The sequence below is a fragment of the Akebia trifoliata genome, chromosome 6, assembly GCF_017979445.1.
Source record: "Akebia trifoliata isolate Shusen 1 chromosome 6, ASM1797944v1, whole genome shotgun sequence".
Lineage (NCBI taxonomy): Eukaryota > Viridiplantae > Streptophyta > Magnoliopsida > Ranunculales > Lardizabalaceae > Akebia > Akebia trifoliata.
The window spans coordinates 27,642,930-27,669,869 of NC_141380.1; the positions used below are offsets into that span (position 1 = coordinate 27,642,930).

General features: G+C 34.5%; 1 protein-coding gene across 2 annotated transcripts; it reads right to left on the reverse strand.

Annotated features, from left to right (window-relative positions):
- Window positions 1-613: 613 nt before the first annotated feature.
- LOC147400603 (alpha-L-arabinofuranosidase 1-like) lies at window positions 614-14,192 on the reverse strand. Of its 2 annotated transcripts, none has more exons than XM_086446356.1 (18): window positions 14,037-14,192; window positions 12,676-12,882; window positions 11,761-11,815; window positions 11,452-11,663; window positions 10,675-10,796; window positions 10,406-10,553; window positions 9,116-9,185; window positions 7,593-7,738; window positions 7,446-7,491; window positions 7,283-7,335; window positions 6,345-6,489; window positions 5,368-5,486; window positions 5,204-5,275; window positions 5,015-5,118; window positions 3,284-3,340; window positions 2,949-3,147; window positions 1,698-1,844; window positions 614-842 (listed from the first exon to the last, which is right to left on the reverse strand). In XM_086446356.1, the coding sequence occupies exons 2-18, from the start codon at window positions 12,850-12,852 to the stop codon at window positions 690-692; spliced, it is 2,025 nt and encodes a 674-aa protein (XP_086302482.1). In that variant the 5' UTR covers window positions 12,853-12,882; window positions 14,037-14,192; the 3' UTR covers window positions 614-689. The 2 variants fall into 2 exon arrangements, with proteins under 2 accessions (XP_086302482.1, XP_086302481.1); XM_086446355.1 differs by having other exon boundaries at window positions 13,907-14,046.
- Window positions 14,193-26,940: the final 12,748 nt, after the last annotated feature.

Here is a 26,940-nt window from a genome sequence, read left to right on the forward strand (position 1 = left end):
GGTTATTTTACTGTCGGCCATTGCTTGGGATCTTTGGCATGAGAGAAACAATAAGGTGTTCCAAGCCAAGGAGAATAACATGCACATGGTGTTTATGAAGATATTAGGGTTGATGTTCTTTTGTGCTTAAGTTGAACTACGAGTTCTCCAAGGGTTTTTTTTTTATAAGATTTTTTATTTAGATGGGATAACTTTTGTAACTCTTAGTTTTGCTCCTACTTGTTCTTTTGTATTATTTTTCTCCTTTTCTTTTTTGCTTTCTTGCTTGGGGGCTTTCTCGGTTCTAATCTATGGTTTTGTATGCATGCACGCCAATTGAGTATTTTTTTAATCAGTTTATCACGACTTAAGAAGAAAAAAAATATAATAATAATGATGAATGCACACGGTTTTGGTATGCGGCTGATGTGGCAAGGGCACATAACCACACATCTTTTTCTTTTGTATCCTGGTGTAAAAAATCTAAGATTCTGTGCTCTTGCCACGTCAGCTGTGTAACAAACCCCGTGCATCCATCAAGGCTCCACAAAAACAAAAACATGCATAGCTCTGCAGGGGCTTTAGTTGCCTTCTGTAAAATATTTCAACTCCACAAAATGGAGAGAGAGAGAGATTACAATATGATATGATAAATCCAGCCATTTTTAATACTTTCAGAATGGTAATTTAAATATTTTTTTCTTATTTATTTAAACAGAAGATTTATATTCTGAAAAAACATCCCCCATAATTTGGATATTATTTGATTTTCTCAACAAATCAAATGAGGTGAAGGAATGTGGCGTGAGTACGACATCCATGTCTTTTCCTGAATTTTCAAATAGAGTTCGAATAGGCACCACCTGCATAAAACATAAAATAAAACAAGTAATTAATAAACTAAATATTTCATATCAAATTGACATATAACCATCTAATTAGTAATATAATGGTTTTAAAACTCGACGACTTAGAGCCAACTCAAAACTCATCCGACTCAACTCAACACATTTGGATTTCAAGTTGGGGTGCCAATAGCATCTCTCCTAGAATATTGTCACAACTCACAAATGCGGATTTTGTATTGCGTTTCTCTATTATTTCATTTTTTTTTTTTTCAAAGCTATTTAGGATCATAATAAACTTAAGAAACAAACAATATCTAAATAGAAGAATACAAGAAGCAAAAACTATTTTTTCAGTGTTAATGAATCAAATAAAGAAACATACACATATTAGCATGCAAGTGCGGCTCGGTACAATTACTTTGGCTTTGTAATGAACACACGGATTTATCCATGTATACAACAGAAATGAAAAAGTACAAAAAAAAAAAAAAAAATTTATAGGCAGTTAAGGGGTTAATGGTCAGTTGAGGTGAAGATGGGTATAACGGGATTTGAACCTAGGTCATGGGATCAACCCTCCATAAGCCTTTACAAACTTTGCTAAGTTGGCACCTTTGAACATGCAAAAGTACCTATAATTTACAAAGGATTTTATTAACGTATGCACTTAGGGCCTATGTTTAGGTGCATAAAATACAATTGGAAATCGAATTTCCTACAAAAAATTACCTCAAAAGATTTTTTTTTTACCAGAAATACTCTCAAATGCTTATTTCCAAGGTGTATTTAAGGCACTTTAACATGTGCCCTTAGGGCACATGTTAACAAAACCCATTTACAAAAGAAGGGGAGAAGAACATGATCACATACCTTATTTGGCTCCTTGAATGAGTTCTCATCCATCAAATTATTAGATGTGAGTATGGTTTTTGTTGACCCAGATGAACCTATGGAGATTGGTGCCAATCCATCAATAGAGATCGTAAGACTTACAGGGTTGTTCCCAAAGTTGACAATCTGCAATTTCAACCACACCGATGAAAACAGACCCTCAAAAACCATATCCAACACCAATAGATGAGGAGAGGGAAAGCACAAGAGAAATTTAAGTAGTTACCAAAATTGTGTTTTTTAGAGAATAATGAACAAGTAATATTCTAAGTTCTAATTGGAAAACTAATGGAGCAACTCAGCAACCATCTTTAATATGACTCAGTAGACCATCTCTTTTATGTATTTGAATTACTGTTAATAGTATTCCAGTGTTTGTGTCACCTTTTATATTATCTTTTTTGTAAAAATAAATAAATACTTCTATTAAAAGAAAATCTAACATATATAAGGGAAGCGATTTCTTAACAAAATGGAGACTCTTTTGAAAAAACTACCTTTCTAATCAATGAGGTGTACATACATAAGTATCCGTTCAAACATGGATTCGGTAGAATAGATAAAATGTAGCCTCCAAGGGGTATAAATCATTTAATATGATGTGCTGGTGTTGCACATGCCCCGAGACTAGTCCTTGGACAAGATCATGGTCTATGAACTGCGCAAAGTCCAGATACAGGCCCGGTCCACTGTCTACATAGGTACTCGGTTATCAAATATATATATCATTTAATATTTCAACAAAATATTATGAGCTTTCCGTAACATCAACAGAAAATTAAGTCCATTTTGCTAGAACTTAAAAAAGTATACTTTTCACCAAAAGAAAAAAAAAACATATAGTGAACTTGATGAATGTATAAAATATAATTTATTTCTGCATATACTGAAAATCATGGACAAGACTAGTAAAGGGGCGATGCAAAAGTGAAATATAATTTCAATAAGCATTTCTGGAAGTTTAAAGATAGAGTCGTGATAATATGACTCCCCCATGTGGCATACTCAATCGACTCCCTGATGTGACATGTGTTAGAACCGTAAATCTTTACTCCTCGGGATACACAACTGCACATATTTATGGTGATTGCGGTTGTGTATCCCGAGTAAAGATCTACGGTTCTAGCACATGTCACGTCAGAAGAGTCGATAGAGTATGCCACATGGGGGAGTTATTTTATCACTGTTCTTAAAGATATTGATGTTTGAGACTTAAGAAAGTTTCAAGACCTTTATTCTTATATAGTCATTGCTGTCATCTGGGTTTTGCCAACTAATTGCAGAGGCTGTCAGAGAAGTCAAGGTATTTGATTGAAGCGTGGTATCTAGAACGGTTGCCCCACTTGATTCCGTGAAAAATTGTTGCACCCAGTAACTTGGAGTTCCATATTGCTGCCACGAATTGAAGACAATTGCATCCGGGTTCCACCTTGATCATCAAATGTTTACCAACTTTAGAATAAAATAAAATAAAATTAATGATAAGAACTGTTAATTTTTATTTTTATTTTGACAAATAGGTATAATAAATTCATAGTTCTTAGAGAAAAATGAGAGAAATATACCGCCGATCATTGACATTCACAAAAAGCGGTGCATAGCTGGCCATCTCAACAACATCACTGTATTAGAAGAGAAAATGCAACCATTGTCAGTAACCAGAGAACAAAGGTCCAAAGCTAAATCAGAGATCTATGAAGACAAATAATTTTCAGTGGCTAATCTGAAGCTTACAAGTTTCAAACTGAAAACATATGAACTTCTTTATGCATGGTTAAATACGAGAACTTCTATGGCCACACCAACTTTTGCTAATGCCACCCCAAGATGTGTCTAATTCTTTGGCAATTTACATATGAATTGGGTTGGCGTTAGCAAAAGTTGGTGTGGTAATAGAATCTCTCTTAAATACCAACTTTGCACAAGTGAACTGAGCGAAATTATTATGAAAAATATAGCAGTGAATAGGCTCCAAAGAATGGAGGCCTTTCTCTTCAAAATTGTCGAAGACACATTTTTAAAGCTCCAAAATTTCAACCGATATACAAAACTACGAAATGTTACCCATTATTACTGACAATTTGAAAAGCTCTGATTAGGATCATTTAATTAGTGAATTTTTTGCACAAACATCAATGTGGTGGTGGCTCATTAATAGGAAGTTCAAGTTTTGTTGTTAGGTAATGAGTTCTTCTCCTTGACATAACAGTTGGAAAATCAATAAATTCAATTTAATAGGAATTATGACATTTGAAATGAGATATTGAATAAGATAAGGCATAAACTAATGGTTGAGAAACAATAAATACCCAACTTTTTGGAATGCTAAGAAAAGCATTCACATGGCATATGTTGAATACACTTTATGTTAGACATGAATAAGTGTATCGCTGTCATGCATGGACTGCGGTGTCACACATGGTGACATTGGAAAAACAGAAATTCCAACACGTACATAGTGTTTTATGACAATAGTGAAAGATATACTATTATGGAAATATTAATTCAAACCATATCAAACTATTCTAGATAAACAAATTGATATTTGGAAAAGATTATATAAAAATAACCAAAGAAATATATTGAAAAATAGTCTACGATTTGTCCCACAAGCTGTTGAGTGTATATTTTCCTCCACTCTCGGGTGCGTCATAACCCAGTTAATCCTCGTGACCCTCTCATATTCATAGTTCTCCTCCTCTCCAACAGATCGGTCTTTTGAAGTAGTTGGTTGGTTAGCAGTAGATTTTCCTCCACTCTCGGGTGTGTCCTACCCCAGTTAATCCTCGTGGCCCTCTTATATTCATAGTTCTCCCCCTCTCTAACTAATCGGTCTTTTGGACTAGTTGGTACATGGTATCAGAAAGCTAGGTTCATATAGGTCACAGGTTCGATTCTTTCCACCCTTATGAGTGAGGAGGAGTGTTGAGTGTCTATTTTCCTCTACTCTCGGGTGTGTCATACATACCCCAGTTAATCCCTGTGACCCTCTTATGTTCATAGTCCTCCCCCTCTCCAGCAAATTGGTCTTTTGGAGTAGTTGATTGGTTAACGTAAGAAATGTTTCCGTACAATTGGTGTACATAACAATCTCTCAATTATGAAGTCTTTGGGCCAACATTTGATTTTTTTCCTTTTCCTTTTTCATTTTTCTCCTTTCCCAAACAAAGTATCTCTTTTTCCATCACTCTGTTCCTTGCACAAATAGGGAATGCATATTCTTAAATTCAAGTATTTCAGATGCATGTCAGAAGCTAATTAAGAACATATGTTTTCTAAAGTGGAAGTAAGCAAACCTGTTCCTTTCCAACCCAATAAGGAACCCAGCTTCTGCTAGCGCTGCTAAAAGACTTCCGGTACCAGCATCATTTCCCGTTACAGCATACTCACTCACAAAAGCCTAGAAATGTATTAAGTGGTAGGATAATTTGTAACCACTAATATAGAGCCAAATTTTAAGTCAAAAAAGACCAACGGAATCATACCTTTGGACCAGTACGTGATGTATGATCAAATTGATGAGTCATAGAAAACAAATTCTTAGCAGATGTGTAAATCTACAGGTAATTAGAGAGTTAGACAATTTTATGGCCACGTGACCCTTTACTTGCATACAAGAGGTGCTGATGTTAATGTTCCTATTTCTTACATGGTAGTCATATAGATCGGCAGGATGATCCAATGGGCGAGAAGACCCATCACAATTTGAGATTATTTTGATATCCGGGTATGCTTGTTTTAAAGCATTATAGAACTTGAGGTAATTTCCTGGTCAAATGAGAAGATAAGAGTAAGTTCTCAGATTATTTACAGGGATGAAAACTAGTTAAAATCTTTGCTCCAGAACAAAAATAGAAAAGCCAATTATAATTCAGAAACTACATATCAGAATGAAATATATCTATCAATCTTAGTGATTAACATTGGTGAATAAGTTGGCATAAAAAATCAAGCCCAATTCCATAAATATGCAGAAATCACGAAATAAGTCTAATTATTTTAGTAATATTATGCATGAATTAAGAATTACATCCAGTTCAAACACTAACATATGAAACTATATTTTAGGTAATTTTAAAGAAGAAAATACCGATTCCGCAATTGAGAGGAAATTCAGCCATGAGTGCCAACTGAGTTAACAAGGATGGGGACGTCAGAAATTTTGTTTAGATATAATATTATGGTCTTTCATGATCAACAAATAATTCTATTGAAAATTGTCAGCAAATCCCACAAATAATGAACTTTGCCATTGTTGAACTTTAGGCTTGCATTTTTGATCCAACGACCGAATGAAAGATGAGGGTTTCGTCAACATCAAGAGGGTATCCTGCATAAAACTTGTGACATATCTCTTCATGTGGATTTGATCGTTATTTGTAATTAATGATAATAGTTGGGAATTTTCATAAGGCATGGATGATGTTAATGACCTGTTTTCTATCATCATGTCCTCTTAATAAATCAACATTTTTAATTCAGGTGGAAACGATAATAAATAATTTTAGCCCCTATGTAGCAAATGGTCATAAATGCTCTACGTCTCATTAGAATCTCAATCATCTAGTCCGCATAAAGAAAAGGAAGTACAAAACCCAAAGGTGTGAATGGCAAAACTATGCATACCACGATAGTTTTTTTTCCCACAATCCTCATTCCCAACTGCCACATATCTCAAGTCAAAAGGTTCTGGGTGTCCCATTGCTACTCGAACAGAACCCCAGGTTGAATCAGGATCACCTCTAGCAAATTCTATGCTGTCAAGAACTTCCTGCATTAAAGATGACAAAAGCGAACAATGTGAAATGTCTCAAGTTCATTGTAAGTAATTTTAATACTTCTGAATTTTATGGATTTCTTTGCCTTTATTTGGAACTTTTGGACCCATTTTTGTTTGGTTGTGGGGCCACATTTTGGAATTTCTTTGTTGGTCCCAATAGTTGAGAGTGGAGACTTAAAATTCCTGTATAAAGTGAATCTTTAAAAAAAAAAAAATCACAGTAGCCTAACTTGACATGTTCTTCATGTTTTACTTTCAAGGAAATTTCAGTCCCACATCAAATACGGAACAAAGTTTTTGAGTGACTAATGTATGTCACTAGTTGACAATTCTCATAAATCTCCTAAGGAGAGGTATTGGTCTGTCAAAGTGCCACACGTGTGACACGCAATGCCAGGCCGGGTGCGAGCTCTTTTGGAGACTTTACAAAATTTCTCTCGATCCTTGTTGGAAAACATAATTTCTTGGAGAGCCACCAAAATGCAGCTAATAAATATGAAGCAGAAACTAGCTATTAAATCCATATGAGATATCATCAAATATAGATCATCTGAAATTTACATTTGGACGCTTTACAAGCTTGGTTGTTGGTGCACATTGTTTGCTTTTAGGGCATATTGAGTTTCCTTGACATGTATCACAAGCATGATTAAATCCACCTCTTTTGTATTATTGGTATTCGAATACCTAAAACTTGGGAACATTGATATTTTTCTTTATCAATTTGATCAAACTTTACTAGCTAGACATGTAAACCAGAGACAAAAAAGTTAAAAAAATATACCTGTACAAAAGGCAAGACGCTTGAAGTAGAAACTTGGTCATTATGACTAATTCCTGTAAAAAAAAGAAAGAATAAACTAAGTATAAAAAACAAAAGATAAAGAACTAATTTTTTTTTTTTTTTTGGTCTAAACCCATTAATTATGTAAATAAATGAGAAGTACCATTATTGAATACCCATACTGGCAATGATCCAAGGTCCTCCGCTAGCTGCACTCAAGATGGTAATATTCACTTAACCAACATCTCTAAAAGTTTTGTATTAGTGAAAACTGCTCCTATATGAAAAACTGCACTCAAGAAATACCTACTTGAAGAAACTCAAAGTATCCAAGTCCATCATCAGTCCAATACATCCAAACATCGCCAAAGTGTCCTGGCCTCTCCTCCCATGGACCAATTGTTTCTTTCCAACGAAATGCATTTCTTAACCATTCACCTTCAACAAAGCAGCCACCTGATACAACATCAAGTAAAGCAGTTTTCAACAATTGGCGGAGAACGCTCCCATATCTCATCTGCTGGTCAATTTGATAGGAAAGAAAAAATTCCAATTTTGAAGATAAGGCCTATGTGGGGTGAAAATCAAGGCATTTTTATAGTTTTGGTCACCTATCATCGCATGATAAGGGTAATTGTCTTCTAAAACTTCATCTTTAGATGGGAAGAGGCCATTATTGGATCTACCTAAATTTTTTTTTTTTTTTAGGAAAAAAAAAAAAACTAGCCCAGCTTTTGATGCAACTGGTATTTATTTTAGAATTAAAAGGTTAACCTGTTTTAGACTAGAATTTGGATTTCTATAATTGAATAGAGAAATTTAGGTTTCAGGTTTCTTCTCATATGTTGGAGTAGCAATATAAATCATCTTTATTTCCAAATAATCATATATGCACCCCTCTGATTGGGAATAAAAGTGAGTGCTCCAATAGATGATGTTGCAAGAAAATCACTATAAAAATTAAAATGGAAAAAAATGAAGAATTAAAGAATGGGGATACATTCAGTGTCATGATAGTTGGGAAAGTTCAAGAGCAAACTAAATGATGGTTTGGTAACGATTGAATGTTGCATGAGTAGTGATGTGAGGCAAGAACACAAACTCAACAGTCAACTTGTTCAACCAAATGTTGAGTATATATTTTCCTCCACTCTCGGGGGCGTCATACCCCACTTAAGCCCCGTGACCTTCTTATATTCATAGTTCTCCCCCTCTCCAACAGATCGGTCTTTTGGAGTAGATGGTTGGTTAACATGGTATCAGAGTGCTAGGTTCGTATAGGTCACGGGTTCGATTATTTCCACACTTATGGGTGAGGGGACTGTTGAGTGTATATTTTCCTTCTCTCTCGGGTGTGTCATACCTCAGTTAATCCAGTGACCCTCTTATATCATAGTTCTCCCCCTTTCCAACAAATCGGTCTTTTGGAGTAGTTGGTTGGTTAACATGGTATGAGTGCTAGGTCTTTTGGAGTAGTTGGTTGGTTAACATGGTATGAGTGCTAGGTTCATATAGGTCATGGGTTCGATTCTTTCCACCATTATGGGTGAGGAGGAGTGTTGAGTGTATATTTTCCTCCACTCTCAGGTGTGTCATGCTTCAGTTAAGCCCGTGACCCTCTTATATTCATAATTCTCCCCCTCTCCAACAGATCAGTCTTTCAGAGTAGTTGGTTGGTTAACACTGACCTTTGGATTGCACACAAGATCCTACACAACTATTTCTATGAAGGACATTTGAAAAAAATTGCCCCTATAAATTGAGTAACGAACATAGCTTTTCATGGTGCATGCAGAAAAATGGTCAACCTAACAGCCCATTTAATGTATATACCTGGAAATCTGAAAAACCGAGGTTTTAGATCTGCAAGCATCTCAACAAGCTCTTTACGGAAACCATGTCCCTGTACCATGAGAGGTGTTAGAAAAAAAACTCAGTTAATATGAGTTAGATGTGCATGAAGGTGAGATATGAATTTCTCTTAATAGCAGAGAGATCCTAAAATATACTAAGAATGCAGTTAATGAATCAAAACGTAAAATTTGAATTTCATAACTCGATAAAAGGGGCATAAAATTTGAAAGAGAAAAAATAGTTTTAGTAGTGAAACTTATATAAACATGAATAAGAAATAAATATTAACCAACTGGTAATATTCAAGAGAGATAATAATATTTAAGGTGGAACTCCTAAGTTTTGATGCAAAGGCCCAAGACACTTGTCCGAGATAGAATGGTTAGTGGACTAGACTATATTGTTTCAACTTACAAAACCCAACACATTGAACTATTCATCATCATCTCCTCCTTGGGGTCGACTAAATGAATCTCGTTTCTCCATCCTACTATGTCTAGACCCCATAACCAAGTCTTGTATTATTGAAAGCATGGTCATATATCCGCTTTCACTATCTCAATCCACGCTCTCTTGGTGTCTTCCTCTTGTCCTTTTAGAATCTTCAACTTGACTATATCTTCCGAAATGAAAAATTATTGGGAGTAATATTCTTCTGACAGGTGTATATGTGAAAGCGGAGTTTTGATCCCATGCTAAAAATGATTAAACTTTAAAGCATCCGAAATTGTCACCACCCAAAAAATACTGTCTTACATTAATGCTAAACCAGAGCAACTCTCAATTTTCTCTAAAAGTTGTTGTCCTCATTTTAGATTCCACTGTCTTAAGCTTGGGAACTTTCTATTTTAATTCCTATTCCATCTCTTAATGCAAAGGCTTAGAACTATTATCCTATCATGTATGATTGAACTCTTTCCTAGATAACATGTCATTCTTTGCATGTCGATCACTCAGTGCAAGGATAATAAAAATAAAAACTACCCAGATCATACTTGATCCACTCTTGGATGTCAGCAAATCCTCACCTCTCTACTTCAACTAAGTGTTTGGTATTACAAAATCAAATTTCATGAAAAAAAGTATAAATATATTGAACTATAAATTATAGGTAGTGTCATTCTTTGAAGATGCCAAGTTCTTATGCAAATTTCTGTGATAGAGTTACTATACATGTGAAAACAAAATGACCATATCTATCATACTAATTCAGTTCTGAATTAATAGTTTGAATGTGGACAACTATAGGAACTCAGAAAGAACATGTACCTTATAAGTGTCCAAGGGCATGACTGACACTTGATCAAACCAAATCACTCCCTTTTTAGTTGTTTTCAACTGAAGCCTTGAGTTATAGTTTGTTCCTTTGGCTTCCAACAGAACCTCCACTTTTTTCCAGTTTGAAACATCAGCATCACTGAGAGAGAGAACAAAATATACAATTTAGAAGAATTGTGAAGTAAGCAAAAAAGACTAGGCTGGCAAAGGACCATCGACTACCATTTATGTAACTGTTTAAACACGCAAGAGATGCTCACATAATGTTGGTAGCAGCCAGAATTTGTGATCCATTTGAGCTTGCCAATGAAACTGTGATGTTAACCGATTCCAATGACCGAACATATAGCACAACTTTATAGGTCTTTCCTTGTTCAATATTCTGTCACATATTGAAAGCACAAGAAATAAATTATTTGCAAATTAGATGAAGAACTAAGAATGCTGTAATTCAAGCCTCGGTAAAGATCACCCAGCCCTTTTTTTTTACCATCTCCAATAGGAAAGATCATCCCTTGAACAATCTCCAGATTTTTGAAGATGAGGACTTCTCTTGGGGTTTTGGTTTCAAAAGGAATTTAAGGGTATTTAAGGCTAAGGAGGAACAAGTCCTTGCTATCAACATTGAGATCAACAGGCTTTTGTGTCGATGGTTAAGCTATTATTGGATTGTATCCTTTTCTTGTTTTTAAAAAGTTTCACTTATAAAAAAGAACTAAGCATTCTGAAGCTAAGAAGCATGTTCACCAAATAATCATGATTTAAGCGCCTATATAGAACATTAACAACAAAATCAAATTCCATGATTTCTTGCTTAAAAAATTGAGCATAATGAAGGTATGTATGTTTGAATCACAAAAGTTACATTTGAATCACACAATGTTCCATAGGAGGCCAAGAGGCATATCAATTGCAAATATAGGATTCAGAGCAATCAAAATAGATACGGTTCCATTCACAAGGTATGTATGTTTCTAGAAAATAAGGTGGAAAGCAAAATCACTTTCTGAAAGAATAACGTATCAATGACTCCTTACCATGCCCCAATACCCAGGGTTATAAATCCCAACTCCTTCAGCTGGACAAACATTAGAGCCTTTGGTGTCACAAAGTACATCCATTCGGAGTGCAATCTTATTACGAGTAAAACATGATGAACGGTCAGTTGATATGATTATAGATGATTCATCCCCAATTATAGACCAAGGATCAATGTTTGAGGGAATGTTAGGGCCCCCAGCTTCAAAACCTGGAAAGGAAACTACATGAGAATCTCAAAGGTAAAGATAAAATATATCATGGACCAAAGCTGACCAAAAATTGACATTCGGAGTGCAATCTTATACCTCTGTTGCTTACAAGCTCTGCCCAGATACCACCAGCACCGGCATGGTTGATCTCCTGCAGAAAGCATTAGAGAAAGTGTGTACTCAACATATTAAAATGAAAAGTATATGAGGTGGACATACATAATGAATTTTGAAATCTAGAAACTCTTAACGCCGAATATTGTAAATAGTAGTCTATCAGAGTAAAAAAAAAGTTGTAAATAAATGCTAAAAGAATTGTCTTGCCCTTTAGTACTTATCATAAAATAAAGTAAATAAAACAATACAGGAGCCCTTCTTTGATGCTGATCCCCACCCCCATGTCAAGAACCCAACACAGCCCTGGAAAAAAAGTAGGCCAGGTTGGGTTGGCTTTAAACTAAGCCTTGTAATTGCAACCCAAACTCCACGCAGGCACACACACCCAAACCTGCACCCACACCCACCACACACCCCCCCCCCCCCCCCCCCTGCACCCCAAAATACCCTACCCACCCATGCACCCCCACCCACCCACCCACCCCCACCCACCCCCCCCCCCCCCACACCCACACCCACACACACACACAAAAAGAAAAAATTAAAACAGAGTCAAGTTGGTCAGGGAAGGAGAAGGAATCCCCCTACTCTATCCCTGTTGAGGTGGATCAATGAAATTCCACTCTACTATAAATTCAGTATCCGTCAGCAGTTTTAGCCTATACTGGTCATAAGAAAATTAATTTGACAAGAAATAAGTAGCAAGAGTTGCACATGCTTCCTCATGTAAAACTACACAGCCAACTCAAACTGAAGAAGAGCGCAACAAATAAAATGGTTTGTATGTCAAAGGCATTCCCTTAGTCAATGACAACGCAACAACAATAATACAAATGGCAATAGAAATATAACCCAAATCAGAATAAATGAAATAGTTATAAGTGAACAATTCACCTCAAAGAATAAGCCAAATAGTGTTTCAGGAATCGGTCGGCCTGATCCCTCAGAAGCATTTACAATTAGGTGAGCAGTCTGGTTTGTATCAGCTTTAATAACAAAAGAATGATACAAGACACACAGCCCAAAGATGGTGCAAAACAGAATCCTGAAACAGGGCTGACAAGAACCCATTGCTTCCTTACAACATCCAATCTTCACACACTAACGAAACAATATAAAACATTCAAGCTAAGTCAGTTACATCAAATCAGTTGGAGGTGAGGATGGGTGCAATGCAGAAACAACAACAAAATATAACAACTTGTGATCATATAATTGGTGACAAGTTACAACAAAAGAAGATAACTTGAGATCAAATAATTGGTTACACCCAAAGATAGAAATATGTATATTTCTATATTTAGATAAAAGATTATTTCTTTACCGACAAACTGTGACATTTAGATTAAAGATTATCTTTAACCCTGAATTACACTATAAAATGTTACCTTTTTTAACTATGCCTATGAAAGAAGTCAAGCTTACTACTAAATAAATAAATAACCATTTTCTTTAAATGCGATGGAGTCATAAAAATCAACAATGTTTCGTTCTTGTTTCGGCCAAAACTGAAATATCTCGGACAAAACATTCCGAAATGGTATGAAACTTTATACTGTGTATCGATACATATTGTACTGCATTGTAAGCCAAATTACTAAAGAATTTAGCCCATTTTACGAATCAAAAACTCCGAAGGTGGCACATATTTTGCCAACTCACCATCTATCCACGTGGAAAGTTTTAGCCAATAGAACGGAATGATTTTTTTTATATATAAAGACATGAAAAATCCAATGCTTCAAATTGTAAGATAAAAAAGTACAATACAAGAAGATCAAATTTCTGTCCACGTGGCAAGAAAAAGTGCACCCCCCCAGAGAAGAGGTTTAGTACGACACTCCAGAAAAAGAAATTCCTCCTCTCCATGATCAAATTTATATATCAGAATCTATTTGATCCAATAAAATAGTTAAACATAATAATAGAAAAAACAGAGTTTCAATCTGCAAATTAATAATTTTAATACAACAGAATTTTTTTATTTTTCTTCATAAGTGATCAAAATTATAAGAATTTGGATTAATGAGAAAAAGAAAAATTACTAAATTACAAGAACAAAAAGATCCAAATATGAAATTCATGAATAAGATTCGATTACAGAGCTGAAGAGACGATATTTCACCTCCAAAAATGATCAAACGGTTCCCTTTTTCTAGGGCTTTGTCTCGTTACAGAGAGAGAGAGAGAGAGAGAGAGAGAGAGAGAGAAGCTATAAGAAAAGCCGTTGAAGGAAGAATTGCATTTTAACTTACTTGCTTTTGCTTATGTAGCAAATTCTATCCATTAAGCTTCCTTCGATCGCTTTCAGCGAAAGCTGATGATCTTGGACCACAATAAGTTTCTTCTTCTTTATTTTTCAAATAATTTTTATTTTCTTCCATCATCTTTGTTGATGACGTGGAAGCACTGAACCTTCTATGCGTATGGAGCAATGCTGCTCCGTGTTTTTAAAAGGGTAAATTACACTTTGACCCCTATGATTTAGCATAAGTCTATATCGACCCTAACATTTTGATAATTAAATTTACATCCCTCTCAGATGGTACACATTACTCCGTAATCAAATCCGAGCCAAAATAAAAAAGGATAACACTTTCCTTGTTAACATACTAAGATTTTAAGCCTCATTAATTAGCAATCCAACACATGGTCTTAAAACTCGTCCGAGACAAAGATGTATTGTCCAAGTTAACTTGATATCGTGGTTGGACAAGACAAACGCACAAACCCATTTGAGATAGTCGTGTATCATGAAATAAACGAGACGTCTCGGACGAGTTTTACAAAATCCCATCCAACCCAAACGAGACAATCCAAACAGTAGCTTATCGCGAGATAAACGAGACGTTTCAGATGAGATTTTGCAAAATCTTGTCCAAGTTAAACGATGCAGTAGGTTTTCAAGCTTGAAATCCTATGCTCTCACCCCCCAAATCAATTTTTCTTCATCTTCTTTTTTTGGCTTCATTTTTTAATAGGAATCATTTTTGATATTTTTCAGATTTTTTAAATGATTAAAAACTATTATCTCAATGCCGAACAAGACGATACGTATCGTCCAAGTTAACTCGATATTTTGGCTAGAGGAGATGAGACGTGAAACCGACTTTTAAAACCATGATCCAACAGTATATTCCTACAGATTTCATAAAATAAATAAAAAATTCTTTTGGGTATGATCCAAAGTTTTGAAAATAGACGACCACCGAACTTTCACCTAACTCCCACATTTAAAATTAAAATTCAAAGGTTAAAAATATATGTTTTTCATTTTTTTTTTCTCCAAAATTTAGAGAATTTTTTTTTTTCTCTACAATCCTGAAGCATCGGATCAAATTTTTCGATACGATAATGTGATCCCAAAGACCCTTAGTAAGGTCAATAGGACTCAATCGAAACTCCAATTGTTGTTCCTTTTTACTCAAATCAATTAGAGTCAAATTTAAATTATAGGACCAAGCCGATAGGATAAAAAATATTTAGATTTTAAGTTTTAACTAATAGTAACTTCGTGTATGTAGAATTGGTTTATTTTACCAATTCTTTTGTCATAAAGAATATTTAAGATCTTCTTAAAATTTTAAAATTTATACATATCATATAAAATTCTTCAATTTTTCATTAGAAGTAAAAATGGGTCACTTTTGGTAAAAGTTTATTACTTGTTGTAAATAAAATAAAATTTAATTAAAAAGAAAAATTAAAGTCATATCTTATTATAATAAATTGTAATTAAATTGATTTTTTTTGTAGATAACATATTATTAGTTTTTTTTCTGGTTCAATTCTTAAGAACTAGAACCAATGAGTTTGTGTTTCATGGTAGTTCTGATTCTAGTTACACTTATTTTAGAAACAAAATCGAAGCCAACAAAAAGAGAAATAAAATAGTTTCGAGTTTAAGGAACTTAGGGGCCAATGCTAGATTTACAGTAAAAGCAATGGGGGCAATTACACTTCCCCATAAAAAGTGTATCCTGAGGCATGTAGATCTACGGTACCCGAATTTGTCCATGTCATGGAGTCATTTGAATATGCCAGCTAGTGAGTCATATTATCACAACTCATTAGATAAGTGTGAGGAAGGTAAGTGTAATTGTCAAGATGTTAGAAGATCGATGAAGTATTATACAAAATTGGGAGGGGTCAAACTGTAATTTAACCTTTTGTTAGCATCTCCACTAAGAGAGTAATGTAGTACTGCCGTCTATAGATCTTGTACTGCTGATTTACCTGTCGTCCATAGTTCCCACTAAGTGGCCCACATGCTTGTTTTACAGCAAAATGACAATATCACCCTCATCAAATGACAAAATTATAAATTAAACTAAACTTCTTTAATTAGACCCCTACATCTTCACCTTTTGCTGAATATTTGAGATACCCCTGTTTTTTTAAATTGATACCATATGGTATCCTTGACCTCGGTCAACATTAAAAGATTAGTAGAAAAAAGTTGATTTACATATCTTCAACAATACCCCTGTTTTTTGAAGTTGATAACTTATGCCCCTTAACCTCATTCAACATTAAAAAATTAATGAAAATGACTTAAATGCCCTCTTGTAGAAAACTGTTAATTTTTCTACCAGAAAATTAATCGTCTTCCACTTCCAAAAATTGTATCTTCTTATCAAAATCAATGAATTTTCACCAAAAATAAAAAATTAATGGGATTTTTTTCTGTAAGATTGAAGGGGAGGGTGTTTCTATCATTTTTTCAATGAGTTGAAGATGGGAGATTTTTATAGTTTTTTATTAGATTGTCATAGGAGACCATAGTCAAGGATATCTTATTAGTTTGAAAATAGAGGGGGATATTTCAAATATTTATCAAAATATAGGATGTTTGTCCAAATCACCCAAAAAATATCTAGAGGTTTGAAATTCTCTGAATTGTCACCATACTAGTGAATGGTACAACGAGCCAATGAGAGTCGTGGATGCTTTTGCGTCCAACGATGTTGGACTGCATAATCATGACGTAATGATTAAGACGACAAGATAAGCAAGGAGAGACGTAGAGCGATGGGTTTACCAAAGATGCCTATCGTTCACTCCAAGTTGTGTTTTGGCGTCTATTACAAGGTCGTTGGGGTCGTTTGCTATCCGCATCAAAAGGGTATTTTTGGTAACTCAAAGAATTTGGAGAAAGTCAACTGAAGTTGGGTCCACCAAATCGAATTTGATTGGTAAATCCTGGCAACTCTGAATCATTAATGACTGATCTGTTGTGTAAATGTCTACCAAGGGTGGGGCCATGTTTTAATGACTGCCACGTGGCATTTGTATAAATTTGATTGGTTTGGTATAACCACTCTAATATCTCATGGACATTTTACTAATAATTTTAAAATAATGATTTTCTAACTCCCCCTCACATACTCTCTTAATTAGCGTATGCATAAGATCATAATTTTTTCTCGAGATACACAAGTATATATATTTATGAAAATATATATTAAGTATCCCGAGAAAATCTATGGTTCTACACTCATACCATGTCAAAAGAGTATGGGAGTCAGATTATCACAACTCATAATTTTATAAGTATGGTAAAATGCAGGTGAGGATGTGAGGTAGACATGAAATATTATATCATTATTTAAAATTTTTATTTTAATGAATAATAATAATATTTTATTAAAATAAATAAATATTGATAACAAATTGTACAAAATTATCAGTTGGTCATAGAATTTAAAAATAGTTATTACTTCAATAAAACCTTGATAAAATAATCATCGGTTGACTTCTAATTTACTTTATCTCTTCAATTTCAAATTGTTTATTTATTTGTATGATATGTTGCACGTGATATTATTATAATAACAAAAATTAATATTTTAATAATCTTATATAAAATTTAATTTATTATTATTATATTAAATAAAGAATAAAGAATAAAATAAAATAATAGTTCAGCAAAGTTCTCCACCATCTTTCTTTTTTTTTTTTCTGTTTAATAGCGTCGTTTGCACGCAAAAATTAAATTCAAAAAAATTAGTAGAAAAAAATTACAATAATAATAGTTTTCAATCTTGATATCAAAATGCGACGGAGATGGGAACAAGTAGGGCATCGTCCCATCTTCCTGTTAATTAAGCTCTTTGAGAATCCAAAAACATAATTTTTGCATATAAATTAAGCTCAATACAAATTTGAAGGATATGGCTAAACAAGAGGCTCCACTAACAAAGAGTTCAATGGCATTGCACACATGATTTTAAAATTCGTCTGATTCATCTTGATATTGTCCACCAACGAGACATATTGACAAGTTGTCTCAAATCTAACATGTGTCTTAAAAGACATTGATTGTGTCATTCTTGACTGAGACAATTCAAATATCTTGAAAAACGCGTTCAAGACGACTCAGTCTCGTTCATTGACGAGATGAGACATGAAAACGAGCTTTAAAATCATGGTCACACATGCTCCATGCTTCACCTTTGATGCAACTGTAACAATTTTCTAATGCCCCCCTTTGACACACGCCCCCATCAAAGAATCGTAGACTACTTACCTCAGGATAAGCATAACTGTAAATCTTTTCTTATGTATCTAGAGGCAAATGATCTACAATTCTGTGATGGGGGCGTAGGGGAGCGTGTGTTAGAAGGGAGCGTCATATTATCACGACTCTCAATGCAATCATGTATTGAGTTCTCATAGATACCCCCACCTTAATATATATCTTTGTTACTATAATGAGAAGGCGGAATAGAGGGTGTCTGTAGACACCAAAATTTTCCATAGTGCTCCCACAATACACTCGAACTTACTAATTAATTTTTTTAAATTTTTTTTTATTGTTAAAATGAATAAAATTATAAAATAACACTTATAATCAGATTATTTATTTATTTTTTAAAGAGTCATGCTAGAGAAATATTGAAATGTACCCACTTCATCCTAGTAATAAAATAGAGCGACTGGTTTACTAAAGATACCTATCGTTTACTCCAAGTTGTGTTTTGGCATCTATTACAACGATGTTGGGGTCGTTTGTTATCCACATCCAAGGGTATTTTTGGTAACTCAAAGTATTAGAAGAAAGTCAACTAAGTTGGGCCCACCAAATCGATTCTAATTGGTGAATCCTAACCGTACATACAATCATTTAGGGTTGTTGGTTTGAACTCTGAATCATTTGATGACTGATTTGTTGTGTAAATGTCTACCAAGGGTGGGCCATGTTTTAGTGGCATTTGGAAAAACTTGAATGATTAGGAATAACCACTCTAATATCTTATGGATATTTTACTAATAATTTTAAAATAATGATTTTCTAACTTCCACTCAGACATACTCCCCTTTACTTTCCTAATTCAGATATGCATAGATATTTTCTCGGGATACACAATTATAAATATTTATGAAAATATACAATTGAGTATCCCGAGAAAATCTATGATTCTATGCCCATCCCACATCAGGAGAGTATTGGGGAGTGGTCAAATTATCACGACACATAGGTGAGGTACACGTGAAATATTATATGATTATTTTTTAAAAATATTTTAATAATAATATTTTATTAAAATATTTAAAAATAAATAAATATTGATACTAGTTGTGCAAAATTATCAGTTGTTCATAGAATTTAAAATTAGTTATTACTTCAATAAAACTTTGATAAAATTAAACCAAGTTATCATTGGTTGACTTATAATTTATTTTATCTCTTCAATTTCAAGCTGTGTATTTATTTGTGTGATGTGTTGCACGTGATATTATTATATAAAAAAAATTAATATTTGAATAATGTGATACAAAATTTTAATTTATTATTATTATATTAAATAAAGAATAAAGAATAAAATAGTACAATAGTTCAGCAAAGTTCTCTACCATCTTTTTTTTTTACGCTTAGTAGCGTCGTTTACACACACAAATTAAATTCAAAAAAAAAAAAAAAAATAGTAGAAAAAAATTACAATAATGATAGTCTTCAATCTTGATATCAAAATGCGGTGGAGATGGGAACAAGTAGGGCATCGTCCCATCTTCTAGTTAATTAAGCTCTTTGAATAAAATCCATTTTTTTTTCTTAAAATGAATAAAATTATAAAATAACACTCATAACCGGGTTATTATTTCTTTTTTTTAAAGAGTCGTGTTGGAGTAACATTGAAATGTACATTATGGGTGACATTTATGACGTGGATGTGTGTCAAAATCATAGATGTTTTTCATCAAGATACAAGTGAGATCTTGATCAAAGCATATATGGTTCTGACAAACATTCACCTCAGAAATGACCCCCACAATGTTACTATAGCATTATCCTTTTTTAAAATTTTAAAAATATCCTTTTAATTGTCACTATTAAAATGAAATAAGTGTATGATGGAAATTCAAAATTGCCTTAGTTAATATTTTAAATTATAAGAATATCCTTGTAATTAATATAGTAAATGACAAACTATGATATACAACTAGATTATCAATTTGAGATTTTTAAAAGAATTAAATTTAAATAATACATAACTTCTAACTTTTTGTACATTGCACATGCCACCTACTTATATATAAGGTTGATCAGCTCGGACTAAAATCAGTGGAGAGATGCCATTTCGATATTTTTAATAATAGGATATCCTTGTAGAAAGTGGACCGGGCTCGTATATGGTCTTTGCCTAGTCCATAGACCATGGTTTTGTCCGAGAACTAGTCTTGGGGAATGTGGAATGCCCGCACATCACACACACCAAGTAAGTGAAGGTGCGCCCTCGTGGGTGGAGTACTTGTGCTTTGCACATGCCACCTACTTATATAAAAGACTAATGATAATTTGATGCTCTTTTTTCAAACGCTCCCTAACCGGACAGCTACAGAACCATAAATATTTTTCTTGTGTGTCCCAAAACAAATGATTTACGATTCCATAATTGGAACGTACAAAGAGCTAGCGTCTAAAAAAAAAAAAAGTGTTAGATTATCATGACTCAATATATAAAGTCGAGCTTAGACTAAATCTGTGGAGAAATGCCACATAGATATTATTAACTAAAGATCAATAACTAACCTCCCTCTCCTAAGAGTCATTTTGCTATTTTCTCACATCACCTTCATCCAAAGATCTATATATCTTCTTGCAACTTTTATCATCAATTTAGAATAAATGCGCTTGAATGACAATCTATGTGACTTAGGTGGAAAGTTGGGAGTCATTCTAAAGAAACTCAACACAGGAACAAATACAATCTTTGGAATTTGTAATCTCGGCACACACACACACCTTGTGTGAGACTCGATTTATTAATATGCTATAGGTTACAAACTGAGATAAAGTGGGTAGTTTTCGTAACTGTGTGAAAATAATTACACTGTGTTCACAGGAGCAAAGTGGGAGTAGTTTGAGAACATGTGTATGGCTATGATCCAGTATGTAGACACCCCAATTTGAACGGGCCCATACTCGAAAGGGCCCAAAAATACCGATTTTCCAAATAAATGGGCCAACGGGCCTTAAGGGCCCAAGTAATTGAAAAGTGACATTTTGACCAAACCGAGGCCCCTAAGACCTCCTAATGGATTAGGGGGCCCACCAAAAGGGTTTGGCCTACCCTACGCTTTTCCAATCTTCACCGCTTCGCTCTTGCATCCAAAAAAGTACCCGATTTGCAATAAAATTCTCTAACGGGCCTAAAAGGCCCAATTCACCAACACGTGGTATTTTAATCAATCTAATAATTTCTAAAAATTCTAAAAAGATAAAAAATGAAAAAATGAGACTTGGGACACCCTCACCTCATCTACCTTCCACCGCTCCACCTCCAAATCCGAAAATACCTTAAGCCCACCTAAGGCCCATAAACCCTCAATCTTTCAAAATCAATCTCTCACCTCCCCCCTAACCTAAACTCAATCCCACATCACCTAACCTAAACTCAATCCCACATCACCTAAAATCTAAAACCAATTCCAAAATACCCTCAAAACCATTCCTAATAACCCCCAACCAATTCCTAAAATCCAAAACCATTTCATAATCCAAAAACCCAAACCCACAAAACCCCAAACCCTTACCCATATCCAATTCATATCTAACCGATAACCCTAACCCACTAATCACAACCCACATCAACCAATCACCCTCTTATCATCAAAAGATGACACATGTCATAATCCCCTTTCACCTCCCTCATCAAACCACCCACCCCATCACCTTTTCTCTAAAAAAATCCCATCAACCCACACCTTCCCTAACTTATCCTCATTACTCCCTATAAACCTCCATTCTCTCAAATCAAACACCATCAACCCATACCCCCTAACCTACCCTCACAATTCCCTAACCCATATTCTCTCAAATCAAATACCTCCAACCCACACCTCCTCCTAACCTACCATCATCATATCTCTCCCTAATCTACCATCATCATTTCCTATAAACCTATGTCTACAACCTAAACCTACACCCATCCTCTCAAATCAAACACTCAATCTCTCCCATCAATTAAATCTAAACCCCTAACCTCCACACATCTTGTCACATGTCACCATCTCCCTCACCCTCCCAACCACCCTCTTACACCCTCCATTCTCTTAAATCAAACACCACTCAACCAATCAACCACCCTCTTAAACACCCATCATCTCACCTCACCAAATACTCCATCCAAATGGTTTGGGTAAGATCCAAATCATTTGGATCAAAACATAACCCATTTACCTTCATTACATAATTACCCCTCTCCCAACTCCTAATTTCATACCCCCCACCTTTAAAACATATGACATTCTCTACTCTCCCACACTTCACCCCATTATACCCCTAAAATACCCTTTCAACATCTATAAAAACCCCTCTCCTCTTCCCAAAAATGGTTTCCAATTCTCACAAAAAATCTCTTACTAACTCTCACAAACATCACTCCACTCTCTACTCATCTCTTCATTATTTTCTCACACTAAAAAAAAGGAAATTTTATTCTCATAACTCATTAAGGACATTAGAAGATATTAGAAGACATTGAAGAAGAAGAAGAAGAAAAGCAAGGAAAGAAAATAGGAAGCATCAAGGTGGGTTCAAAGTGCACCCCCTCTCTTTCTCTCTACCCTCTCCATTCCCCTCTTCTATTACCCCTTCTTTTATTTATTTTTGTTTTAGAATGTCCATGAGTTGTAACCATTTTTTAAAACCAAATCGATTTTAATCCTTAAAAGGTTTTGAGGTAATTGGTATGAGGTTCATTCTCAACTCATGAGAATGGACCCTCAACCTTAGCCAATATTCTTCCAAATCACATGTAATCCTCAAGGCAAATGATTATAAGGATCATTTCCATCAATGGAATGATCCTATAATCGAGCCGAAAGTAAATCCCTACTTAGGGTACAAATGCACACATGTGGCACATTTTTTCTTCTTTTCATTTAAAAATCAAAATAACCGAGTTATTTGAGGTTACCGCCACTTGGCGGGGAGAAAAAGGTGCCTAACACCTTCCCCTTTCTCCAACCGAGTCGCTTACCCAAATCTCAAGGTTTGATTACCCCTTATCTATCGTGAGTAACTAAAATACCAAAAATACCATTTTTTGAAAAATGTACCTCGGGTGACCATTCACACCCACTTGCAACATGAATGGTGGCGACTTCAATCTTTAGTAGATGTGACCGTTGTAATGACGAAAATCACATATCTACAACTAACGACTCAACTGGGGACATTTGGTTCATCCCTCGTGACAAACTCGGTCATTTTGAAAAAGAAAAAAAAATTGTTTTACTAATGTTGTTTGTGTGTTTTTTTTTCATTTTTTGTCATTCCCATGTACATGATGTAATATTTACTTACCTTCTTATTTTGCTTCACTATGTACTTGTAAGGGGGTCGATGAATGAAAAAGAAATGAAAAATGTTGTTGCACGTGCACTTGAGAGCATAACCCACTTCCATGTCACCCCACCCTCAATATACTTAGCCCCGATGCTGAGTAGTTCTACGGCTTGAGATCGTTATTTCAAGTATCGGGAATGAACACATCAAACTCGATCACCAACCAACGACGTGCGTACTTCGGTATGCATCAAGGTTTGAAGATCGGGTAGTCGTGAAACCATCTACTAGCCGCATGCATGTGCCCAATTAGACAATGCTAGGACACAAGTTTTCAATTCTATATCAACCCTCGAAGCAACGTTGTAAATGTTTAATATATTCGGGCCTCGAAGCCCAAGTTGTAAGCCCACAATGGCAAGTTGTATAGACTTAGGGGTATGTATTTTCTTTTCTTATTCCCTTGGTAAGAGGGGAAAAATCAATTTTTTTTTTATCATGCATATCATTAAAAAATACAAAAAAATGAAAAAATGTAACTTTTTTTTTGTCCCAAGCCAAAAACCAGAGGTAATGTGCCTCATTTTGGACTAACAAACTTAAAAAAAAAAAAAAAAATTTAGCCAAAAATTCGTACTGGTCCGTATTTCAAGTACGGTTCGACGTATTTTATGCCCATCCGTGTTTGAAATACGGATTTAAAAAAAAATTTGCTCATTTTGTTTCTGACATCAGTCTTGACAACTTTTGTTCTCGGGTTTATTTTTCTTTTGATTTTTAAATATTTTTTAATTAAACTTAAGGCCCACTCCTTGCCGTTTTTCTTTGTTTGATCAAAACAGAACTCGCATACATTTTATTGATCAAAGTTGACCCTACCTAACGTGATGTAGACACTCCAATTTGCACGAATCCGTTAGGAAAATTCAAATTTTCTCGAATTGATTCCGATTTAGAACTCAAGATTTTCGACGGACCTGCATTGCCACTTGGCATCATTATTCATGCATACATGCATACTTATTGCATCTCATATTATTGCATGCCCATACCTTGTCCCTAATCCACTTTAAATCCATATCCTAAGCCCAAACCCAAGTCCATCCTAAGCCCAAACCCAAGTCCATATCATAACCCAAATCCATACCCATTCTCTCACACCCCTTCACAAGATGACACATGTTGATCTCCCATAAGCCCTCAATACCCAATGCATCATCTAATTGGAGAGTCAACTCCTCCTTGTGAAAACTCAAGAATGCCCTTCTCAAAAGGTGTGGTCAAACCAAAAAGATACTTGAGTCTTTGGTAATAATCCATAAAGGTGAGAGAACTTCCCATTATGCCCTCAAAAGGTGGGAATCTTCAAGTACATACATGGAGTTCTCTCATTGGTCCATTTCAAAATTATACTTCCACCCTTACTTTATTTGTTATTTACAAATGAATCAAGATCTACTTTTCACCTACCACTTCACCTTTACACATGTCATTCTCCTATTCACCGTCCCAAAAGTACTTTTGTTTTCCCATTAGCCTATTTCAAAATTATACTTTCACCCTTGCTTTATTTGTTATTTACAAATGAACCAATATCTACTTTTTACTTACCACTCCAGCTTTACACATGTCACTCCCTTATTCATCCTCCCAAAAGTACTTTTGTTCTCTCACCTCTATTTACCAAAAAATCAAAGATCAAAAATGCTTTTAGGGTTTCTTCACAAATGTCATCTTTACTCTCATACAAATGGAAAATTCAAAAAGAAACAACCTAAACCTCATGTCCATTTTCTTTATTTTTAGGGTTGGACCACTTTATCCCCAAAAGTCCTCCAAAAACTCTATAAATACCCTCATTTTCTAAGGACAACTCATGCTCTCAAGTCCCCATCTCTCAACCTAAAACTCTACCAAAATTCTTACTCATTCTCTCACCTTCTAAACTTCAACTCCACCCTCAACCATTTTACTCAACTCTCAAGTCTACTTTTTCAAGGTTCAAGTTCATCAAGGGACAAGGTGGGATTTAATATGTAGTCTATCTATTTCAAAGCTTGCATCTTCTTCTTCTAACCCTCTACTTTATTTTCTTTTTTTAGAAATCCTTTAGGATGTAATGCATACCCTCCCCCATCCCCGGTAGATTGGGCTAAGGTTCAATCGAAAGGATGGGGGTCGAAGCCCTTTTTACTTTAAAATGATGCATCATATTGTACACAATGCACACACTCACCTATGCATGGCAATGATGAAGAAATGTGTCACCCTCTTGATAGGGTGAAACACTAAGTTTCTAGTCATGCATACATGCATCAAGGTTGTGGCCTCAAAGGAACTCCATCATAGAGTCTCTCTAAAAGCTCAAACCTACATTCATATTCATAAATTTAATGTGACTACATGGGTCATTATTTTTCATAGAATGCCCTTAATGTCATGTTGAAAATCAAAACCCTTTGTATAGACACCTCATTTTTGCACTCGCTTGATTAATCAACTCGTCAATCCGATCGCAATGATTCCCAATGATGGATGTGTATTCCATTGCTTTATTTTGCTACCGGATATGTTTCAGAAATCTAGATGAGGTATCTCGAACTGATAAAACTGTAGAAACCACGCTACACTAGGAAAATGTGACTTTAGAAACATAAAAATCATCATTTTTCAAATAAAAAGAAGTTTTACGATAAAAATCACTAAAAAATTATCAAATTACTAAAATACCCCTAACCTTAAAACAGCTCTAGAGCCTACGTTACGCTTAGAAAAATCCATTCAAACACATAAAATAACAAATCGAAATCAAATAAATCATTTCGCCAATTTTAATAGAATTTGATAAAATTACGAAAATGCCCCTCATAAAGTTCATGACCATTTCACACAAAAAATTTCATAAATGACACAAACCAACATTCACATTGAATTCTTTACGAAAAATCGATTCTAAAACATCCTAGAACATTAAAAACTGACTTAAAACATGAAAAGTCATCTCTGGGGACAAAACGATAATTTCACAATTTTTATAATTAAAAATTTCGAAATTAATAAATAAAATATAAAATAATTAAATTGAAACATTAATGAAATTAATTTAAAATTTTAAACTAAAAAATCGATCAATCGGGCTCTCATGAAAAATTGTTGAGGGTTCGTGAGATATTTCTTTAAGGACCCCTCCATTTGGGGGTCCAAAGAATTAAAGATATAATAGATGAGGGTTCTCCAAAAAATTAAAGTCAATCAAGCAAGACTAAGGTCAAGGTATTAAAGTCAATCAAGTGAGATTAAAGTCAAAATTAAAGTCAATTAAGCAAGACTGAAGTCAAGATATTAAAAGTCAATCAATTAAGACT

Coding starts and splice junctions, on each gene's coding strand:
- LOC147400603 (XM_086446356.1), bottom strand. CDS start 12,852: ATGGGTTCTTGTCAGCCCTGTTTCAGGATTCTGTTTTGCACCATCTTT. Junction 10,797..11,451: donor ACCCTGGGTATTGGGGCATG/GTAAGGAGTCAT, acceptor AATATGTGACAG/AATATTGAACAAGGAAAGAC. Junction 6,490..7,282: donor GCGTCTTGCCTTTTGTACAG/GTATATTTTTTT, acceptor TCTTTAATGCAG/GAAGTTCTTGACAGCATAGA.